We start from the raw sequence: 15,740 nt of genomic DNA on the forward strand, positions 1-15,740 counted from the left end.
GAACTGGGGGCCCTCATGGCACACACACCCATACACAACATTTTTCAAAAATAAAGTTACCCTAAAACCACATACCAAATTCTTACCTAAAGTAGCTTCCTCATTCCACTTGAATCAGCCTATCCATTTCGCATCGTTCTTCTCAAAACTTCACGGGAATAAACGCGAAGCAATGCTCCACACCCTGGATGTCTGGAGAGCACTAGCATTTTACATTCAGAGGACAAAGACTTTCAGAAAATCATCAGTTATTTCTTTCTATTATGGATTGATCTAAGGGAAATGCCGTATCTAAACAGAAGCTGTCAAAATGGATCTCCAGCTGCATTGACTTTTGTTATTGTCATCAACAGCTACAATCTGCACACACTCCACGAGAGCACTCTCTACATCAATAGCCCTCCTCAACAAATGTGCCCATTATGGACATCTGCAAATCAGTAACCTGGGTGTCCGCCCATACGTTCACACAGCATTATGCCGTAGAGCAGCATTCATCAGCAGACATTCTATTCGGACTTGCGGTTTTATCATCCGCCATGACTGCAACTCTGAAGCCCCTCCCTTCCACCGAGGGGCACTGCTCTACAGTCACCTCAAGTAGAGTACCCATAGAGACATGCCTTGAAGGAGAAGAAAAGGTTTACTCACCCTGTGCTGTAACTGAGGTTCTTTGAGATGGTTATCATTGTGGGTGCTCCACTACCCTCCCTCCTTCACTCTACTTCGGAATTTTCTCTTTAGAGACTCTGCAGTAGAGAAGGAACTGAGGGAAAGTTGGTTGCAAAGTGGTATGTAGCCACCAGAAGTGGTGCGAGATGGGGACAGCACATGCAACCCAACTAAGCACTGATACTAAAAATCTCTGATTACAAGTGCAGGGGTGCAGACTCACCTAAAGTGGAGCACCCACAGGAACAACAATCTTGAAGAATTTCAGTTACTGAAGGTGAGTAACCTTCTCTTTCCTGTGCAACCCCTTTGATTCCTTGGTTTTTTTTCTCTGTAATCAACAGTCACTTTGTCTCTACCTGTTTGCTTCTTCAGTATTCTTGTTTTGGCTCTGTGTGTTCCTTTCTCGTCCCATCTCTTTGTTTCTTCCTTGTAGGAGAGAAGGTATGAGATGCACCTCTTCCACCTCCTTCCCCCACTTACTATCTTCTCTTCTGTTTCTCTATGAGGATCTTTTTCGTTGTCCATTTCATCCTTTCTAACCTGGCTCTAACTTTACCATTTGTGTTTCATCCTTCATTCTTCTCACTCTAATTCTCCCTCCTTTCTCTGTATCACGTTGTGACTGGGGTCCTAGTGCGGAGCTAGGTATGGTCACTCAGTCAGGGTGCACTGCAAAAAATAGAGCAGACAATCCCCAAAAATGATACATGACACAAAAAGCTGGTGGATATTCCAATACTTAGATTTACCAAGCCAGCATAAAACAGCTTCTTTATTACCTTACTGGATACTCAATTGGTTTAAAGAAAAGGAGTACCCGTGGCACCTTAGAGACTAACAAATTTATTAGAGCATAAGCTTTCGTGAGCTACAGCTCACTTCATCGGATGCATCCGATGAAGTGAGCTGTAGCTCACGAAAGCTTATGCTCTAATAAATTTGTTAGTCTCTAAGGTGCCACGGGTACTCCTTTTCTTTTTGCGAATACAGACTAACACGGCTGCTACTCTGAAACCTGTCAATTGGTTTACAATTCATTTAAATGATAGGATGTTCTTTTGACCTCTGAATTATCAGAATGCAGCATAGACAGGGACTGTTGATTACATTGTCAACCCTACTCATACATATGTAGATACACAAAAACACAAACATTATCTCCCTACGTGTCTTTTGAGGGTTATTTATTTTGCAGGATATTTAACCCTTTTAGCCATGCATTACACATGTGTTCTTTCTACCTGCAGATAGCCTGGGTTCTGTTGTAATGGCCAGGAACCATTCAGCACCGCTTCCTCAGCATCAGAGAACATCCTCCATCAATAGGAAACTTGGGAGACAGGTCACATGGGTGAATATGAGTGCTCAGCCACCTGCAACGAGCATACAGAATTCCTATAATGTGAGTAGCATCACACAAATCCAGTCTTACTGTTTGCAGGGATCCAAGTTGCTGTGGGGGGAAATGAGTTTTTACTTGCCTTCCACTCTGATGCCATTTCCAAGGGGAAGTCAAGTTGGTCTGTGATTTTCTCAGTTAGAAGGGCTGAAAGGCTTCTTGGTAAGTACTGCAATTGTTATCGTCATCAACAGCTACAATCTGTAAATACTGCAATTCCATTGGACATATGGAGAGTCTTTCATCTGAGAAACAGTTCCCACAGTCTGCACAGTGTGGGTAATAATCCCACTGTGCCCACACAGAAGATTGATGTTTCCTTTACCAGGGTCATTGAAGAGAAGGCTGAATATAGAGTTTTTGTTAGCATGAGTAAGAACTGGATGCCACACAAAGGATTTTTCATCCCTAAGATCCAATGTTTTTACATCAGATTTTGAAGCAGTGACTAATAGTGATGTCACAAGAATTAGATGTGAAGTAACAGCAGTTCTTCTAGTCTCCATGAGCGTATTTCTCTTGAGGAGTAGGAAAATAATCATTGTTGCACACCTTTAGAAGGCAGCTTTGTGATTTTCTGTCCTTTTGTGCATGTAGAGTCCTGTTGGTGACTAAAATGATCTGCCACAAGTTAGGCGGAGGTGATGTTTCTGCTGGTGAATTAGATATCAAGTGCTAGTTAACACGATGTGTGTTTGGAGCATGTATATGTCCAACACCTGTGCATGTGCTCATTGTCAAAGCTAGGAGAGAGTTTGAACAGAAGCAACATAGTTTCTGAAGGGTTAACCCCTGCATATTCCCTTGCACTGGTACCGAAAGGGTTATCCACCCTGAGAAAAATGTAAATGGAGATGATCACCCCAGATGTAAAACCCACAGATGTACTCTCTTAATAAATCCTGCCTGGCAAGAAATTCCACTTGTTCTGTGATGGTAGCAAGAGAAGAGCTTCTTTTTCAGAATACTGATCCTCCTCTCCCAGCCCCAGGGGCTGCCAGACACTGCTGCTCAGCCCTGTCACTGATATCTTTCTCCTTCAGGATCAACAAGTGCCAAAAGGTCCTGACTCTCAAGATCAGTCTGTATCCAACCTGAGATTGTTTTCACTGTCCAGTCAGGCACAGGAAGCTGCTATCCACAATCACCTGACCAGGAAGGACTCTCCCACGATGGTTGGGGTGACAGCAGCCAGTACCAGACTAGTAAGTACGGGCATTTTCCTTTCCCCATTTCAAGTGACTGATTGGAGCTGCACAAAGTACCTACAGCTATATGCCTTTCCCGTCAAACTCTTTTGTGGTGGGATCATAGTCTGTGTCTCTTCCTATCTTGTCTGATCCCCACTGTCTTCTCCCTCTTGGGGTGCAGGCTGAGCCCACATCTCCTTTACAACCTTCTCTCCTTCACCTTCTGGACAGTCCTGCCCTATGCCCCTTCTTCTTCACACTCTGGGATTTGCCCTACTCCTTCTCTGCATAGCCAGGATCTGTCCCACTTTCCAGACCATTCCATTTTCACACCCCTTGTTTCTGTATGAGGAGTAGATTTAGGGTGCCTGAGCTGTTTTGACTTTTCTTTCTCACACAGAATCCAAGGAACCCACAGTTTCCCAACAGGGATGCTCACCCTCTTCTGAAGTCCAGTAAAAAGATGTTTCAGGTCACAGCAAATATGGGTGCTGCTGGAGATCCCAAGGCATCGATGGGCAGTTACTCCCAGTCCTATGGGACCATCTGTAAATCTGCACTCCAGAATCTTCCAATATCAAATTCCTGCCAACAGGCACCAGCATTGAATATGCACCAGCACTGACCAAGTGAAGTACAGCCCAATCCACCCATTGACAGGCCCTGTAGGGAACAAACAGCTGGGGTACAACCCCACTCCCAGGCATTTGGCAGGACCCAAATGCTAGAGAAGTACTGCCTGCACTCACCATATGGGGCACAGTGCCACTTTCTTTGAGCAAGATAGCAAGAATGGTCTGGCATTCTGATCCATTTAAATTCTCAAACCTGTGCAAAGACACAAGGTAGGTAGGGGATGCAGCACCATTTGTTTCCATACAATGCTGTAGGCACAGTTTCTTTTTACATACTATTCCTCATATTCAGTATCACTGATAGCTACAGAAAGCTGCTTTATTCTGCTGCTGGCTTGTGTTGTTAGATATATCCAGGCTGATTTGTCCATTTCTATTGGCCTCAATCTGTTTGTGTTCACTGAATCCAAACTTTGGAGAGGAGCAGGTAACTAAGAATAGATCATTCTCTGAAGCCCAGGAAGACTAAATTTACCATGGATATCTTGAACTCCCTTCTCTTTATGTTCCCAGTAGTTCCCATATCCTTTTGGGGTACAAAATCAGTTATTAACGTTCTCTCACTCCAATAAAGTAGTTCCCTTTCTTTTATGTATTTTTCTCCAGTGTATTTAATACTATAACTACCATGTGTGGATATACTCTTGTATGTATTGTAATAATAAACTGCTTATATTTCACTGAGGGAAGTACCTTCTTTTCACAGCATGTTGTCCGCTGTGTAAGATAGTGAATGAGAGAGAATCACTAGGGAAGTGCTTCTTTGTCTAATGGCTTGACACTGATTATACATTCACTTGTCTCTCCCAGAATTCAGCACTCTATGAGATGCCTTTGCTGAGTCATCATAAAGTTGTTATGGAACAACAGTTGCCCTATCATAGTTAAGGCTAAAGCTAGCTTCCCACTTTTAACAGCGGTCTTTCCAATGCTTTCCCCTCTCAACTTTCCCTAAAAGAAGCCACTGTCTCTGAAGTTTCACAAACCACATCTCATTGCAGGGTAGTGTTTTTCAATTAGAAAAACAATATTCAAATTATTGTGTTTTAAATACATTCCTGTCACCAACTCTGAAAGTTTTCCAAGCTATTGTTAGCCCATCATATCTCCAGCTTTGTCTATAAATTCAATATATGGTTTATTTATCTGGCTTTTCTCAGAAGTGACTTATTGTTTCTGGGGAAATTACAGTGATACATAGTTTAAGGAGCTGGTGATGGGGTGTACATATCCCACACTAAGGTAGGAAAGGAATGGGTTAACTAAGGACTTAGGTTAGGGTTATAAAGAGAAGATAAAGGATGGCTGGGGAGGGCCTCAAGAGAGAAAGGAAATGCTGACTGATGCTCTGCCTGCAGCTCAAGGCGGGCTTTGCACTGTTACATGGAGGCTGCATCTTGCCAAAGCCCATGGCCTCCTGCAGCCCTCTAGCCACGCCTGGCTCACCAGGGGCGCCATTTCAGATTTTGGGGGCTAGGGGGAAACTTTAATCATGTTCCAGAGACTACTTAGGTGCCTGAAAACGGGATTTTTTTGTTTTTTTGTTTGTTTTGGGGGGGGCGGGGGGGTTTGCAGGTAACTTGAGAATTAACTGACAGGAGCATAGTATCCAATTCCTATATAAAGAAAGAAAAAATACACACAATTAAAGCCATATTTTAAACTTATATGTAAATTTAGAAAAATCAGGAGATAATACAGCAAGATATTCCCAATCCCAAACCTTGAGGTATCAGTTCTGAAACTTTAACAGAGATATCAGAAACACAAGTTTGATACTTTGTACACTATCTTCAGTAAAGATAAATAAAATCGGCTTACTTTCTCTAACAGATGCATTTTGTGTTACTGCCATTATCTACTCTATTTTAGTCGATTGTTTTTCACTCCACTAAAAATGCATTTACTTAATTTTAATACACGTGATTGGGGGAGTGTGAGAGACAGCATGCTGTCACTTTAAGCACAGCACTCACTAGTCTGAAGGCTTGTTCAGACAGCAGCAGCTGCTAGCAGCTCCCACTCCTGACCTAGAATCAGCAGCAACAGACTCCTGTTCCCCCACCCCAGTTCAGCAGAAACTGGGTACATAGGCAGAGGGGAGGGGGACACCCTGACAGCCCTCCTCTCCCGCACTGCACAGCAGACAGGAGGTTCTTGGGACCAGCTTGGCCAGAGGCAGCTCCGAAGCAGAGGGCAATGGCTGCAGACAGCAGCAGAGCAGAGCAGTGGGGAAAGAAGGAATACCCTGCTTCTGAGGCACCCCAACCTTTGAACAGCACCCCTGGGAAGTCACCCAGCCTGCCCACCCCTAAGCCTGGCCCTGTTTTCTTTCCCTTTAGATATTGGAATATTTTACTGGGAATAAATTCCCTGCTTTTGATAGTGCTTCCAGTAATGTTAAAATATGTTCAAATCTTTTTTTGGTGGAAAAGAAAAATAGGTTTAGTTCAAAGGCCCTTTGAAAGAAAGAGAGCTTCTATAGTCATTTGGACTTCTTTGGGTGTCCCTGAGGACTGTAACCAGGATGCCCTTCATATGGTAAGAGCCATGGCCCTGGAACGGGCTACTGTGTCAGAGGAGTCATGGATTGGTTGGAGTAAAGTTCTGGCTACCAATTGTTCCTCTGAAATGACAGATTTTAAGTCAACTCTTATTTCCTGGGGTGGCTTTTCATTGAAGGGTGATACTCTGACACAGGTCAGGTAGTCATATTTAGTGAGAAGATAAGAATGGCTATACTGGGTCAGACCAAAGGTCCATCTATCCCAGTATCCTGTCTTCCAACAGTGACCAATGCCAGGTGCCCCAGAGGGAATGAACAGAACAGGTAATCAGGTCATCCATCCCGTGTCACCCATTCCCAGCTTCTGGCAAACAGAGGCTAGGGACACCCCCCCTGTCCATCCTGGCTAATAGCTATCGATGGACCTATCCATGAACTTATTCTTTTTTGAACCCTGTTATAGTCTTGGCCTTCACAACATCCTCTGGCAAAGAGTTCCATAGGTTGACTGTGTGTTGTGTGAAAAAGTACTTCCTTTTGTTTGTTTTAAACCTGCTGCCTATTCATTTCATTTGGTGACCCCTAGTTCTTGTGTTATGAGAAGGAGTAAATTATACTTCCTTATTCGCATTTTCCACACCAGTCATGATTTTAATAGACCTCTATCATATCCCCCCTTAGTCATCTCTTTTCTAAGCTGAAAAGACTCAGTCTTACTAATCTTTCCCCATACGGCAACCATTCCATACCCCTAATCATTTTTGTTGCCCTTTTCTGAACCTTTTCCAATTCCAATATATCTTATTTGAGATGGGGCAACCACATCTGCACACAGTATTTGAGATGTGGGTGTACCATAGATTTATATAGAGACAATATGATATTTTCTGTCTTATCTATCCCTTTCTTAATGATTCCCAACATTCTGTTCACTTTTTTGATTGCCGCTGTACATTGAGTGGATGTTTTCAGAGAACTATCCACAATGACTCCAAGATCTTTCTTCAGTAGAAACAGCTGATTTAGATCCCATCATTTTATATGTATAGATGGGTGTAAGAGCCGGACTCACCCGGCAGCGCCTCCTGCTGGTTGTCCTTGGGAATTAGCTCATCGGCCTCTGGAGCGCCATCTTGTGATCCGCCTTACCGCCAGCCCCAGTCCCTCCCAGAACCTGGTGCCTCCTCCCACTGGAGTGCTGCCCCCTGGAAGTAAACCCCAACAATCCCTGAGGGTCTCCCCTCCCTGGGGAACCCCCACCTCCCCTCAGTCTTGGCTACTGCCAGTCATCGCTTAGCCCTGCTCCCTGGGGCAGACTGCAGTGTATCAGCCACTCATCACAGGCGAGGGGGTTTGGACCTGCTGCCTCTGTCTACCCATGGGCTGCCCCCCGGCAACCTCAGTACCTCATAGGTCCTAATCTAGGCCTCGCAGCCTGGGGGGTTCTAGGCCAGAGCCCCCCTGCTCCCAAGGCCTTTCCCCTCCTTTCCTCCCCCTGCCCCACTCTGGGTATTCCCTCAGGTCCTGCAGCCAGGCCTTTCCCTCTCTGAACACAGAGAGAGACTAGCTAAGCTTCGGCCTAGCAGCCCCTTTATAGGCCCAGCTGTGGCCTGACTGGGACATGGCCCAGCTGCGGCCATTTCCTCAATCAGCCTAGCTTCTCTTGCCCTCAGCCCTGGCTCTCTCCCAGGACTGGCTTTTAAGCCCCACAGGGCAGGAGCGGGTAACCACCCTGCTACATTGGGATTATGCTTTCCAATGTGCATTACTTTGCATTTATCAACACTGAATTTCATCTGCCATTTTGTTGCCCAGATACCCAGTTTTGAGAGATACTTTTGTAGCTCTTTGCAGTCTGCCTGGGACTTAACTATCTTGAGTAGTTTTGTATCATCTGCAAATGTTGCCACCTCACTGTTTACCCCCTTTTCAAGACCATTTATGAATATGTTGAATAGGACTGGTCCCAGAACAGATCTCTGGGGGACACCACTATTTACCTCTCTCCATTCTGAAAACTGACCATTTATTCCTACCCTTTGTTTCCTATCTTTTAACCAGATACCAATCCATGAGAGGACCTTCCCTCTTATGACAGCTTACTTTGCTTAAGAGCCTTTGGTGAGGGACCTTGTCAAAGGCTTTATGAAAATCTAAAAAAGAAAAAGAGTACTTGTGGCACCTTAGAGACTAACAAATTTATTAGAGCATAAGCTTTCGTGAGCTGCTGCTCACTTCATCGGATGAAATTATGCACTTAGGATGGAAGAATCCAATGCACCGCTACAGACTAGGGACCGAATGGCTCGGCAGCAGTTCTGCGGAAAAGGACCTAGGGGTGACAGTGGACGAGAAGCTGGATATGAGTCAGCAGTGTGCCCTTGTTGCCAAGAAGGCCAATGGCATTTTGGGATGTATAAGTAGGGGCATAGCGAGCAGATCGAGGGACGTGATCGTTCCCCTCTATTCGACACTGGTGAGGCCTCATCTGGAGTACTGTGTCCAGTTTTGGGCCCCACACTACAAGAAGGATGTGGATAAATTGGAAAGAGTACAGCGAAGGGCAACAAAAATGATTAGGGGTCTAGAGCACATGACTTATGAGGAGAGGCTGAGGGAGCTGGGATTGTTTAGTCTGCAGAAGAGAAGAATGAGGGGGGATTTGATAGCTGCTTTCAACTACCTGAAAGGGGGTTTCAAAGAGGATGGCTCTAGACTGTTCTCAATGGTAGCAGATGACAGAACGAGGAGTAATGGTCTCAAGTTGCAATGGGGGAGGTTTAGATTGGATATTAGGAAAAACTTTTTCACTAAGAGGGTGGTGAAACACTGGAATGCGTTACCTAGGGAGGTGGTAGAATCTCCTTCCTTAGAGGTTTTAAGGTCAGGCTTGACAAAGCCCTGGCTAGGATGATTTAACTGGGACTTGGTCCTGCTTTGAGCAGGGGGTTGGACTAGATGACCTTCTGGGGTCCCTTCCAACCCTGATATTCTATGATTCTATGATTCTATGATTCTATGTTTATCTATATGTCTGGCAATTTTGTTCTTTACTATAGTTTCAACCAGTTTGCCCGGTACTGAAGTCAGGCTTACTGATCTGTAATTGCCGGGATCACCTCTGGAGCCTTTTATAAAAATTGGCATCACATTAGCTATTCTCCACTCATCTGGTACCAAAGCTGATTTAAATGATAGGTTACAGACTACAGTTAGTAGTTCTGCAATTTCACATTTAAGTTCCTTCAGAACTCTTGGGTGAATACCATCTGGTCCTGGTAACTTATTACTGCTTAGTTTGTCAATTTGTTCCAAAACCTCCTCTAATGACACCTCATTCTGGGACAGTTCTTTAGATTTGTCACCTAAAAAGAATGGTTCAGTTTTGGGAATCTCGCTCATATCCTCAGCCATGAAGACTGATGCAAAGAATTCATTTAGTTTCTCTGCAATGGCCTTATCATCCTTGAGTGCTCCTTTAGCATCTCGATCGTCCAGTGGCCCAACTGGTTGTTAGCAGACTTCTCGCTTCTGATGTACTTAAAAGGAACTTTGCTATTACTTTTTGAGTCTTTAGCTAATGGTTCTTCAAATTCTTTTTTGGCCTTCCTAATTATATTTTTACACTTTATTTGCCAGCGTTTAGGCTCCTTTCTGTTTTCCTCACTAGAATTTAACTTCCACTTTCTAAAGGATGCCTTTTTGCCTCTCACTGCTTCTTTTACTTTGTTGTTGAGCCATGGTGGCACATTTTTGGTTCTCTTACTATGTTTTTTAATTTGGGGTATATATGTAAGTTGAGCCTTTATTATGGTGTCTTTAAACATTTTCTATGCAGCTTGCAGAGATTTCACTTTTTGCGCTGTACCTTTTAATTTCTATTTCACTAACTTCCTCCGTTTTTATGTAGTTCCCCTTTCTGAACTTAAATGCTATGGTATTGGGCTGCTGTGGTGTTTCCCCCCGCCACAAGGATGTTAAATTTAATTTTATTATGGTCACTATTACCAAGTGGTCCAGCTTATATTTACCTCTTGGACCAGATCCTGTGCTCCACTTGGGACTAAATCAAGAATTGCCTCTCCTCTTGTGGGTTCCAGGGCTAGCTACTCCAAGAAGCAGTCATTTAAGGTGTCAAGAAACTTTATCTCTGCATCCCGTCCTGTGGTGACATGTACCCAGTCAATATGGAGATAGTTGAAATCCCCCATTATTATTGAGTTTTTTATTTTAATAGCCTCTCTAATCTCCCGAAGCATTTCACAGGTGGTCGGTAATATATCCCTACTGCTATATTCTTATTATTAGAGCATGGAATTACCATCCATAGAGATTCTATGGTACAGTTTAGTTCGTTTAAGATTTTTACTTCATTTGATTAGGGGGCTGGAGCACATGACTTGTGAGGAGAGGCTGAGGGAACTGGGATTATTTAGTCTGCAGAAGAGAAGAATGAGAGGGGATTTGATAATTGCTTTCAACTACCTGAAAGGGGGTTCCAAAGAGGATGGATCTAGACTGTTTTCAGTGGTACCAGATGACAGAACAAGGAGTAATGGTCTCAAGTTGCAGTGGGGGAGGTTTAGGTTGGATATTAGGAAAAACTTTTTCACTGAGAGGGTGGTGAAGCACTGGAATGGGTTACCTAGGGAGGTGAGGAAATCTCCTTCCTTAGAGGTTTTTAAGAACAGGCTTGACAAAGCCCTGGCTGGGATGATTTAGTTGGGGATTGGTCCTGCTTTGAGCAGGGGGTTGGACTAGATGACCTCCTGAGGTCCCTTCCAACCCTGATACTCTATGATTCTATGCTTTCTTTCACATATAGTGTCACTCCCCCACGAGCATGACCTGTTCTGTCCTTCCGATACATTTTGTACCCTGGTATTACTCTTTCCCATTTATTATCCTCATTCCACCAAATTTCTGCGATGCCTATTATATCAATATCCTCATTTAATACAAGGCACTCTAGTTCACCCATCTTATTATTTAGACTTCTAGTATTGGCATATAAGCACTTTAAAAACTTGTCACTTTTTAGCTGTCTGCCATTATATGATATAATTGAACGGGACATTTTTTCATTTGACTGTTTTTCATCAGATCCTACCTGTATTTTATCTTCCATCCTCTCCTCCTTACTAGGACATAGAGAATCTCCATTAATAGATCCTCCCCTAAGGGATGTCTCTGTCCAAACCACGTGCTCCTCTGCACCTGTCAGCTTTCCCCCAGCCCTTAGTTTAAAAACTGTTCAACGTCCTTTTTAATTTTAAATGCCAGCAATCTGGTTCCATTTTGGTTTAGGTGGAGCCCATCCTTCCTGTATAGGCTCCTCCTTTCCCAAAAGTTTCCCCAGATCCTAATAAATCTAAACCCCCCCTCCCTACACCATTATCTTATCCAGGCATTGAGACCCTGCAGCTCCGCCTAACTGGCCCCGCGTGGAACTGGAAGCATCTCAGAGAATGCTACCATGGAGGTCCTGGACTTCAATCTCTTACCTAGCAGCCTAAATTTGGCCTCCAGGACCTCTCTCCTAATCCTTTCCTATGTCACTGGTACCTACATGTACCACGACCACCGGCTCCTCCCCAGCACTACACATAAGTCTATCTAGATGTCTCGAGAGATCCACAACCTTCACACCAGGCAAGCAAGTTACCATGCGGTTCTCCCAGTCATCACAAACCCAGCTATCTATGTTTCTAATGATCATATCACCCATTACTAATACCTGTCTCTTCCTAATAACTGGAGTTCCCTCCACTGGAGAGGTATTCTCAGTGTGAGAGGATACCATAACATCATCTAGAAGGAGGGTCCCAACTATGGGATCATTTCTCCCCATCCACCAGGCTTGTTACCCTGTCAAAGGACCCTCCTATGTACCTCTCTGCCTTCCTTAGCTCCTCCAGTTCAGCCACTCTGGTCTCTAAAGCCCGTACATGGTCTGTTGAGGGCCAGGAGCTCCTTGCACTGAATGCACACATATGCCCCCTGCCCATAGGGCAGGTAGTCAGACTTGCTGCATTGGGTGCAATAAGCTGGATAGACCCTACTCTGTTGCTGGACTTCTGCTTGCATTATCTTTTTACCCCTGAAGCTTGTACCTTTGTTTTGTTTTCATCAGGTTTTCTTAAGTTTAAAGAAGTTTAAGGAATGTTAAGTGTAGCCCCCCACACACACTCCCCCTGTAAACTCCCTCACCAAACTCCCCGTTAGCCTCTTCTGTTCACTCCCTTCCCACCAAACCTTTTGTGTGTGTTGTTAATTCGTATTTAATAAAAACATACTTTTTGAAAGATAACCAATCTTTATTTGTCTCCTACACATGTTGGTTGCTGCTGGAATTAATTCAAAGTGGCAATTTGATCATTTGCTGAGTACAAATCACGGTCAGTAATCATCAAAATTTTCATGCAAGGCAGCCAGTTAACAAAGCATGGCAGACTGCTGGATAGAAAGACACATTACTGGAGCTCATTGTCAAAATGGTGCTTCAAAGTCTCCCTGATTCAAAAAGCCCCCCATTGTGCCCCTCTAGTAGCCTGGGTATCTGGCTGCTCAAAATCAGCTGCCCCGCAATCCTCTTCCATGCTCTACCCCAGGGGAAAATTTTCACCCTTAGTGTTGCAAATGTTATGGAGTGCAGAGCAGGCTGCTATGACCATGGGAATATTTTCCTCATTTAGGTCTAACTTGCCATAAAGGTAGTGCCAATGTGCTTTTAATCTGCCAAAGGCACATTCTACAGTGATTCTGCACCTGCTCAGTCTGTTGTTGAAGTGCTTCTTGCTACTGTCCAGGTTTGTCATGTGAGGCTTCATGAGCCATGGGAATGAAATGTACACTGGGTCTCCAAGGATCATTGAGCATTTCAACATCCCCCACTGGAATCTTCTGATCTGGAAAGAAAGTCCCCGCTTGCAACTTTCTGTACAGGCTAATGTTCATGAAGATGCGTGCATTGTGCACCTTCCCGGATCACCCCGTGTTGATGTCAGTGAAACTGCCATGGTGCTCCACAAGCGCCTGCAATACCAAAAGAAATACCCCTTTCTATTGATGTACTCCATCGCAAGATAAATGATCTGGAGGATGGTGTGGATTGCACTCTCAGCAAATTTGCGGATGATACTAAACTGGGAGGAGTGGTAGATACGCTGGAGGGGAGGGATAGGATACAGAAGGACCTAGACAAATTGGAGGATTGGGCCAAAAGAAATCTAATGAGGTTCAATAAGGATAAGTGCAGGGTCCTGCACTTAGGATGGAAGAATCCAATGCACCGCTACAGACTAGGGACCGAATGGCTCGGCAGCAGTTCTGCGGAAAAGGACCTAGGGGTGACAGTGGACGAGAAGCTGGATATGAGTCAGCAGTGTGCCCTTGTTGCCAAGAAGGCCAATGGCATTTTGGGATGTATAAGTAGGGGCATAGCGAGCAGATCGAGGGACGTGATCGTTCCCCTCTATTCGACACTGGTGAGGCCTCATCTGGAGTACTGTGTCCAGTTTTGGGCCCCACACTACAAGAAGGATGTGGATAAATTGGAAAGAGTACAGCGAAGGGCAACAAAAATGATTAGGGGTCTAGAGCACATGACTTATGAGGAGAGGCTGAGGGAGCTGGGATTGTTTAGTCTGCAGAAGAGAAGAATGAGGGGGGATTTGATAGCTGCTTTCAACTACCTGAAAGGGGGTTTCAAAGAGGATGGCTCTAGACTGTTCTCAATGGTAGCAGATGACAGAACGAGGAGTAATGGTCTCAAGTTGCAATGGGGGAGGTTTAGATTGGATATTAGGAAAAACTTTTTCACTAAGAGGGTGGTGAAACACTGGAATGCGTTACCTAGGGAGGTGGTAGAATCTCCTTCCTTAGAGGTTTTTAAGGTCAGGCTTGACAAAGCCCTGGCTAGGATGATTTAACTGGGACTTGGTCCTGCTTTGAGCAGGGGGTTGGACTAGATGACCTTCTGGGGTCCCTTCCAACCCTGATATTCTATGATTCTATGATTCTAAGATGGTCCAGGGCCAAAATTGGGATATGTGTGCCATCTATCGCCCTGCCTCAGTTAGGGAATCCGATTGTCACAAAGCCATCCATTATTTCACGCACATTTCTAAAAGTCACAGTCCTTCATAGCAGGATATGATTAATGGCTCTGCACAGTTGCGTTAACACAGACTCAGCAGTGGACTTCCCAGCCCCAAACTGATTCACAACTGACCGGTAGCAGTTTGGAGTTGCTAGCTTCTACACAGTGATCGCCACACACTTCTCCACCGAGAGGGCAACTCATTTTGGTGTCCTTTTGTGCAGTGCTAGGATGAGTGCCACATACAGTTCCAGGAAGGTGGCTTTCCGCATCCAAAAGTTCTGCAGTCACCGCTCGTTATCCCAGACCTACATAACGATGCAATCCCAGCACTCAGTGCTTGTTTCCCAAGTCCAAAAGCAATGGTATACCATGTGCAACTGCTCTGTTAATGCCAAAAGTAATCTGGTGGTGTTTCTTTCCATGGCACACAGCAGGGCAGGCACCTCTGATTCCTTTTCAGATTGGATGCTCAAATACTGCACGACCAGTCGTAATGTGTTCATAACAGTGACCACAACCGTAGAAAGCAGTGCAGGATCCATCCTTTCAGACAGCGATGGTGAGCACACATAAACAAGAGTAGCTGAAAAATGCCGCAAAATGCAATTCGAAGCCTGTGGAATGATGGGACAGGAAAAATGCATCATGGGACATTGAGCCCACACCCATGATGCACTGTGATCCATTCCACCTTCCCACAACTTCTAGCTGCAGAAGGTGGCAAGTAGCACAGTAGGATAGCGACCCACAGTGAACTGCTCTTTCTGTCAATGCTAGAACACCAACTGTGGATGTGCTCTGCGACAGAAGGAGCCTTGTGTGAACATGCACACGTGACATAATTATACCAGTTTTTGATCATCGGTGTAACTTGCATCAACAAAACTCTGTAGTGTAGACAAGGCCTTAGAGTGTCACAGCTAAATACAAAGTGGAGTGGATTGTTTAGCATAAGGAATTACCATGTAAGAGACCATTCAAGGTGAAGTGGACAGTTAACACCTCTGCAGGCATAGGACAATGGAGGGTTAGTAGGTTATAGATTGTTGTAATGAACTATAAATTCAGTGTCTTTATTGAGTCCATGATTTTTAGTGTCTAACAAAGTTATGAATTTAAGCTCCCAGGTTTGTCTTTTTAAGTTGTTGCGCAGGTTTCCTTTGAGGACGCAGACTGAGAGGTCAGATATAGAGGGATCATTTTGTGACGTCTTCTTTCCAGGGTGATATGG

The 15,740-nt window shown here is 44.5% G+C and overlaps 1 protein-coding gene across 6 annotated transcripts in view; it reads left to right on the forward strand.

Moving 5' to 3' along the window:
* LOC119851400 (mitogen-activated protein kinase 15-like) overlaps positions 1-4,579 on the forward strand; it is a 74,102-nt gene extending 69,523 nt beyond the window's left edge. For 5 of the 6 annotated variants that reach the window (XM_038391171.2, XM_038391170.2, XM_043507159.1 and 2 more), the window contains exons 12-14: positions 1,923-2,077; positions 3,118-3,279; positions 3,665-4,579. In XM_038391171.2, coding sequence (XP_038247099.1) covers positions 1,923-2,077; positions 3,118-3,279; positions 3,665-3,889 — 542 coding nt within the window. In that variant the 3' untranslated portion in view covers positions 3,890-4,579. Of the gene's footprint in view, positions 1-883; positions 950-1,922; positions 2,078-3,117; positions 3,280-3,664 lie in introns of those variants that run through there. The other variant, XM_043507161.1, reaches the window with a different exon arrangement.
* Positions 4,580-15,740: the final 11,161 nt, after the last annotated feature.

The sequence above is a fragment of the Dermochelys coriacea genome, chromosome 2, assembly GCF_009764565.3.
Source record: "Dermochelys coriacea isolate rDerCor1 chromosome 2, rDerCor1.pri.v4, whole genome shotgun sequence".
Taxonomy (NCBI): Eukaryota; Metazoa; Chordata; order Testudines; family Dermochelyidae; genus Dermochelys; species Dermochelys coriacea.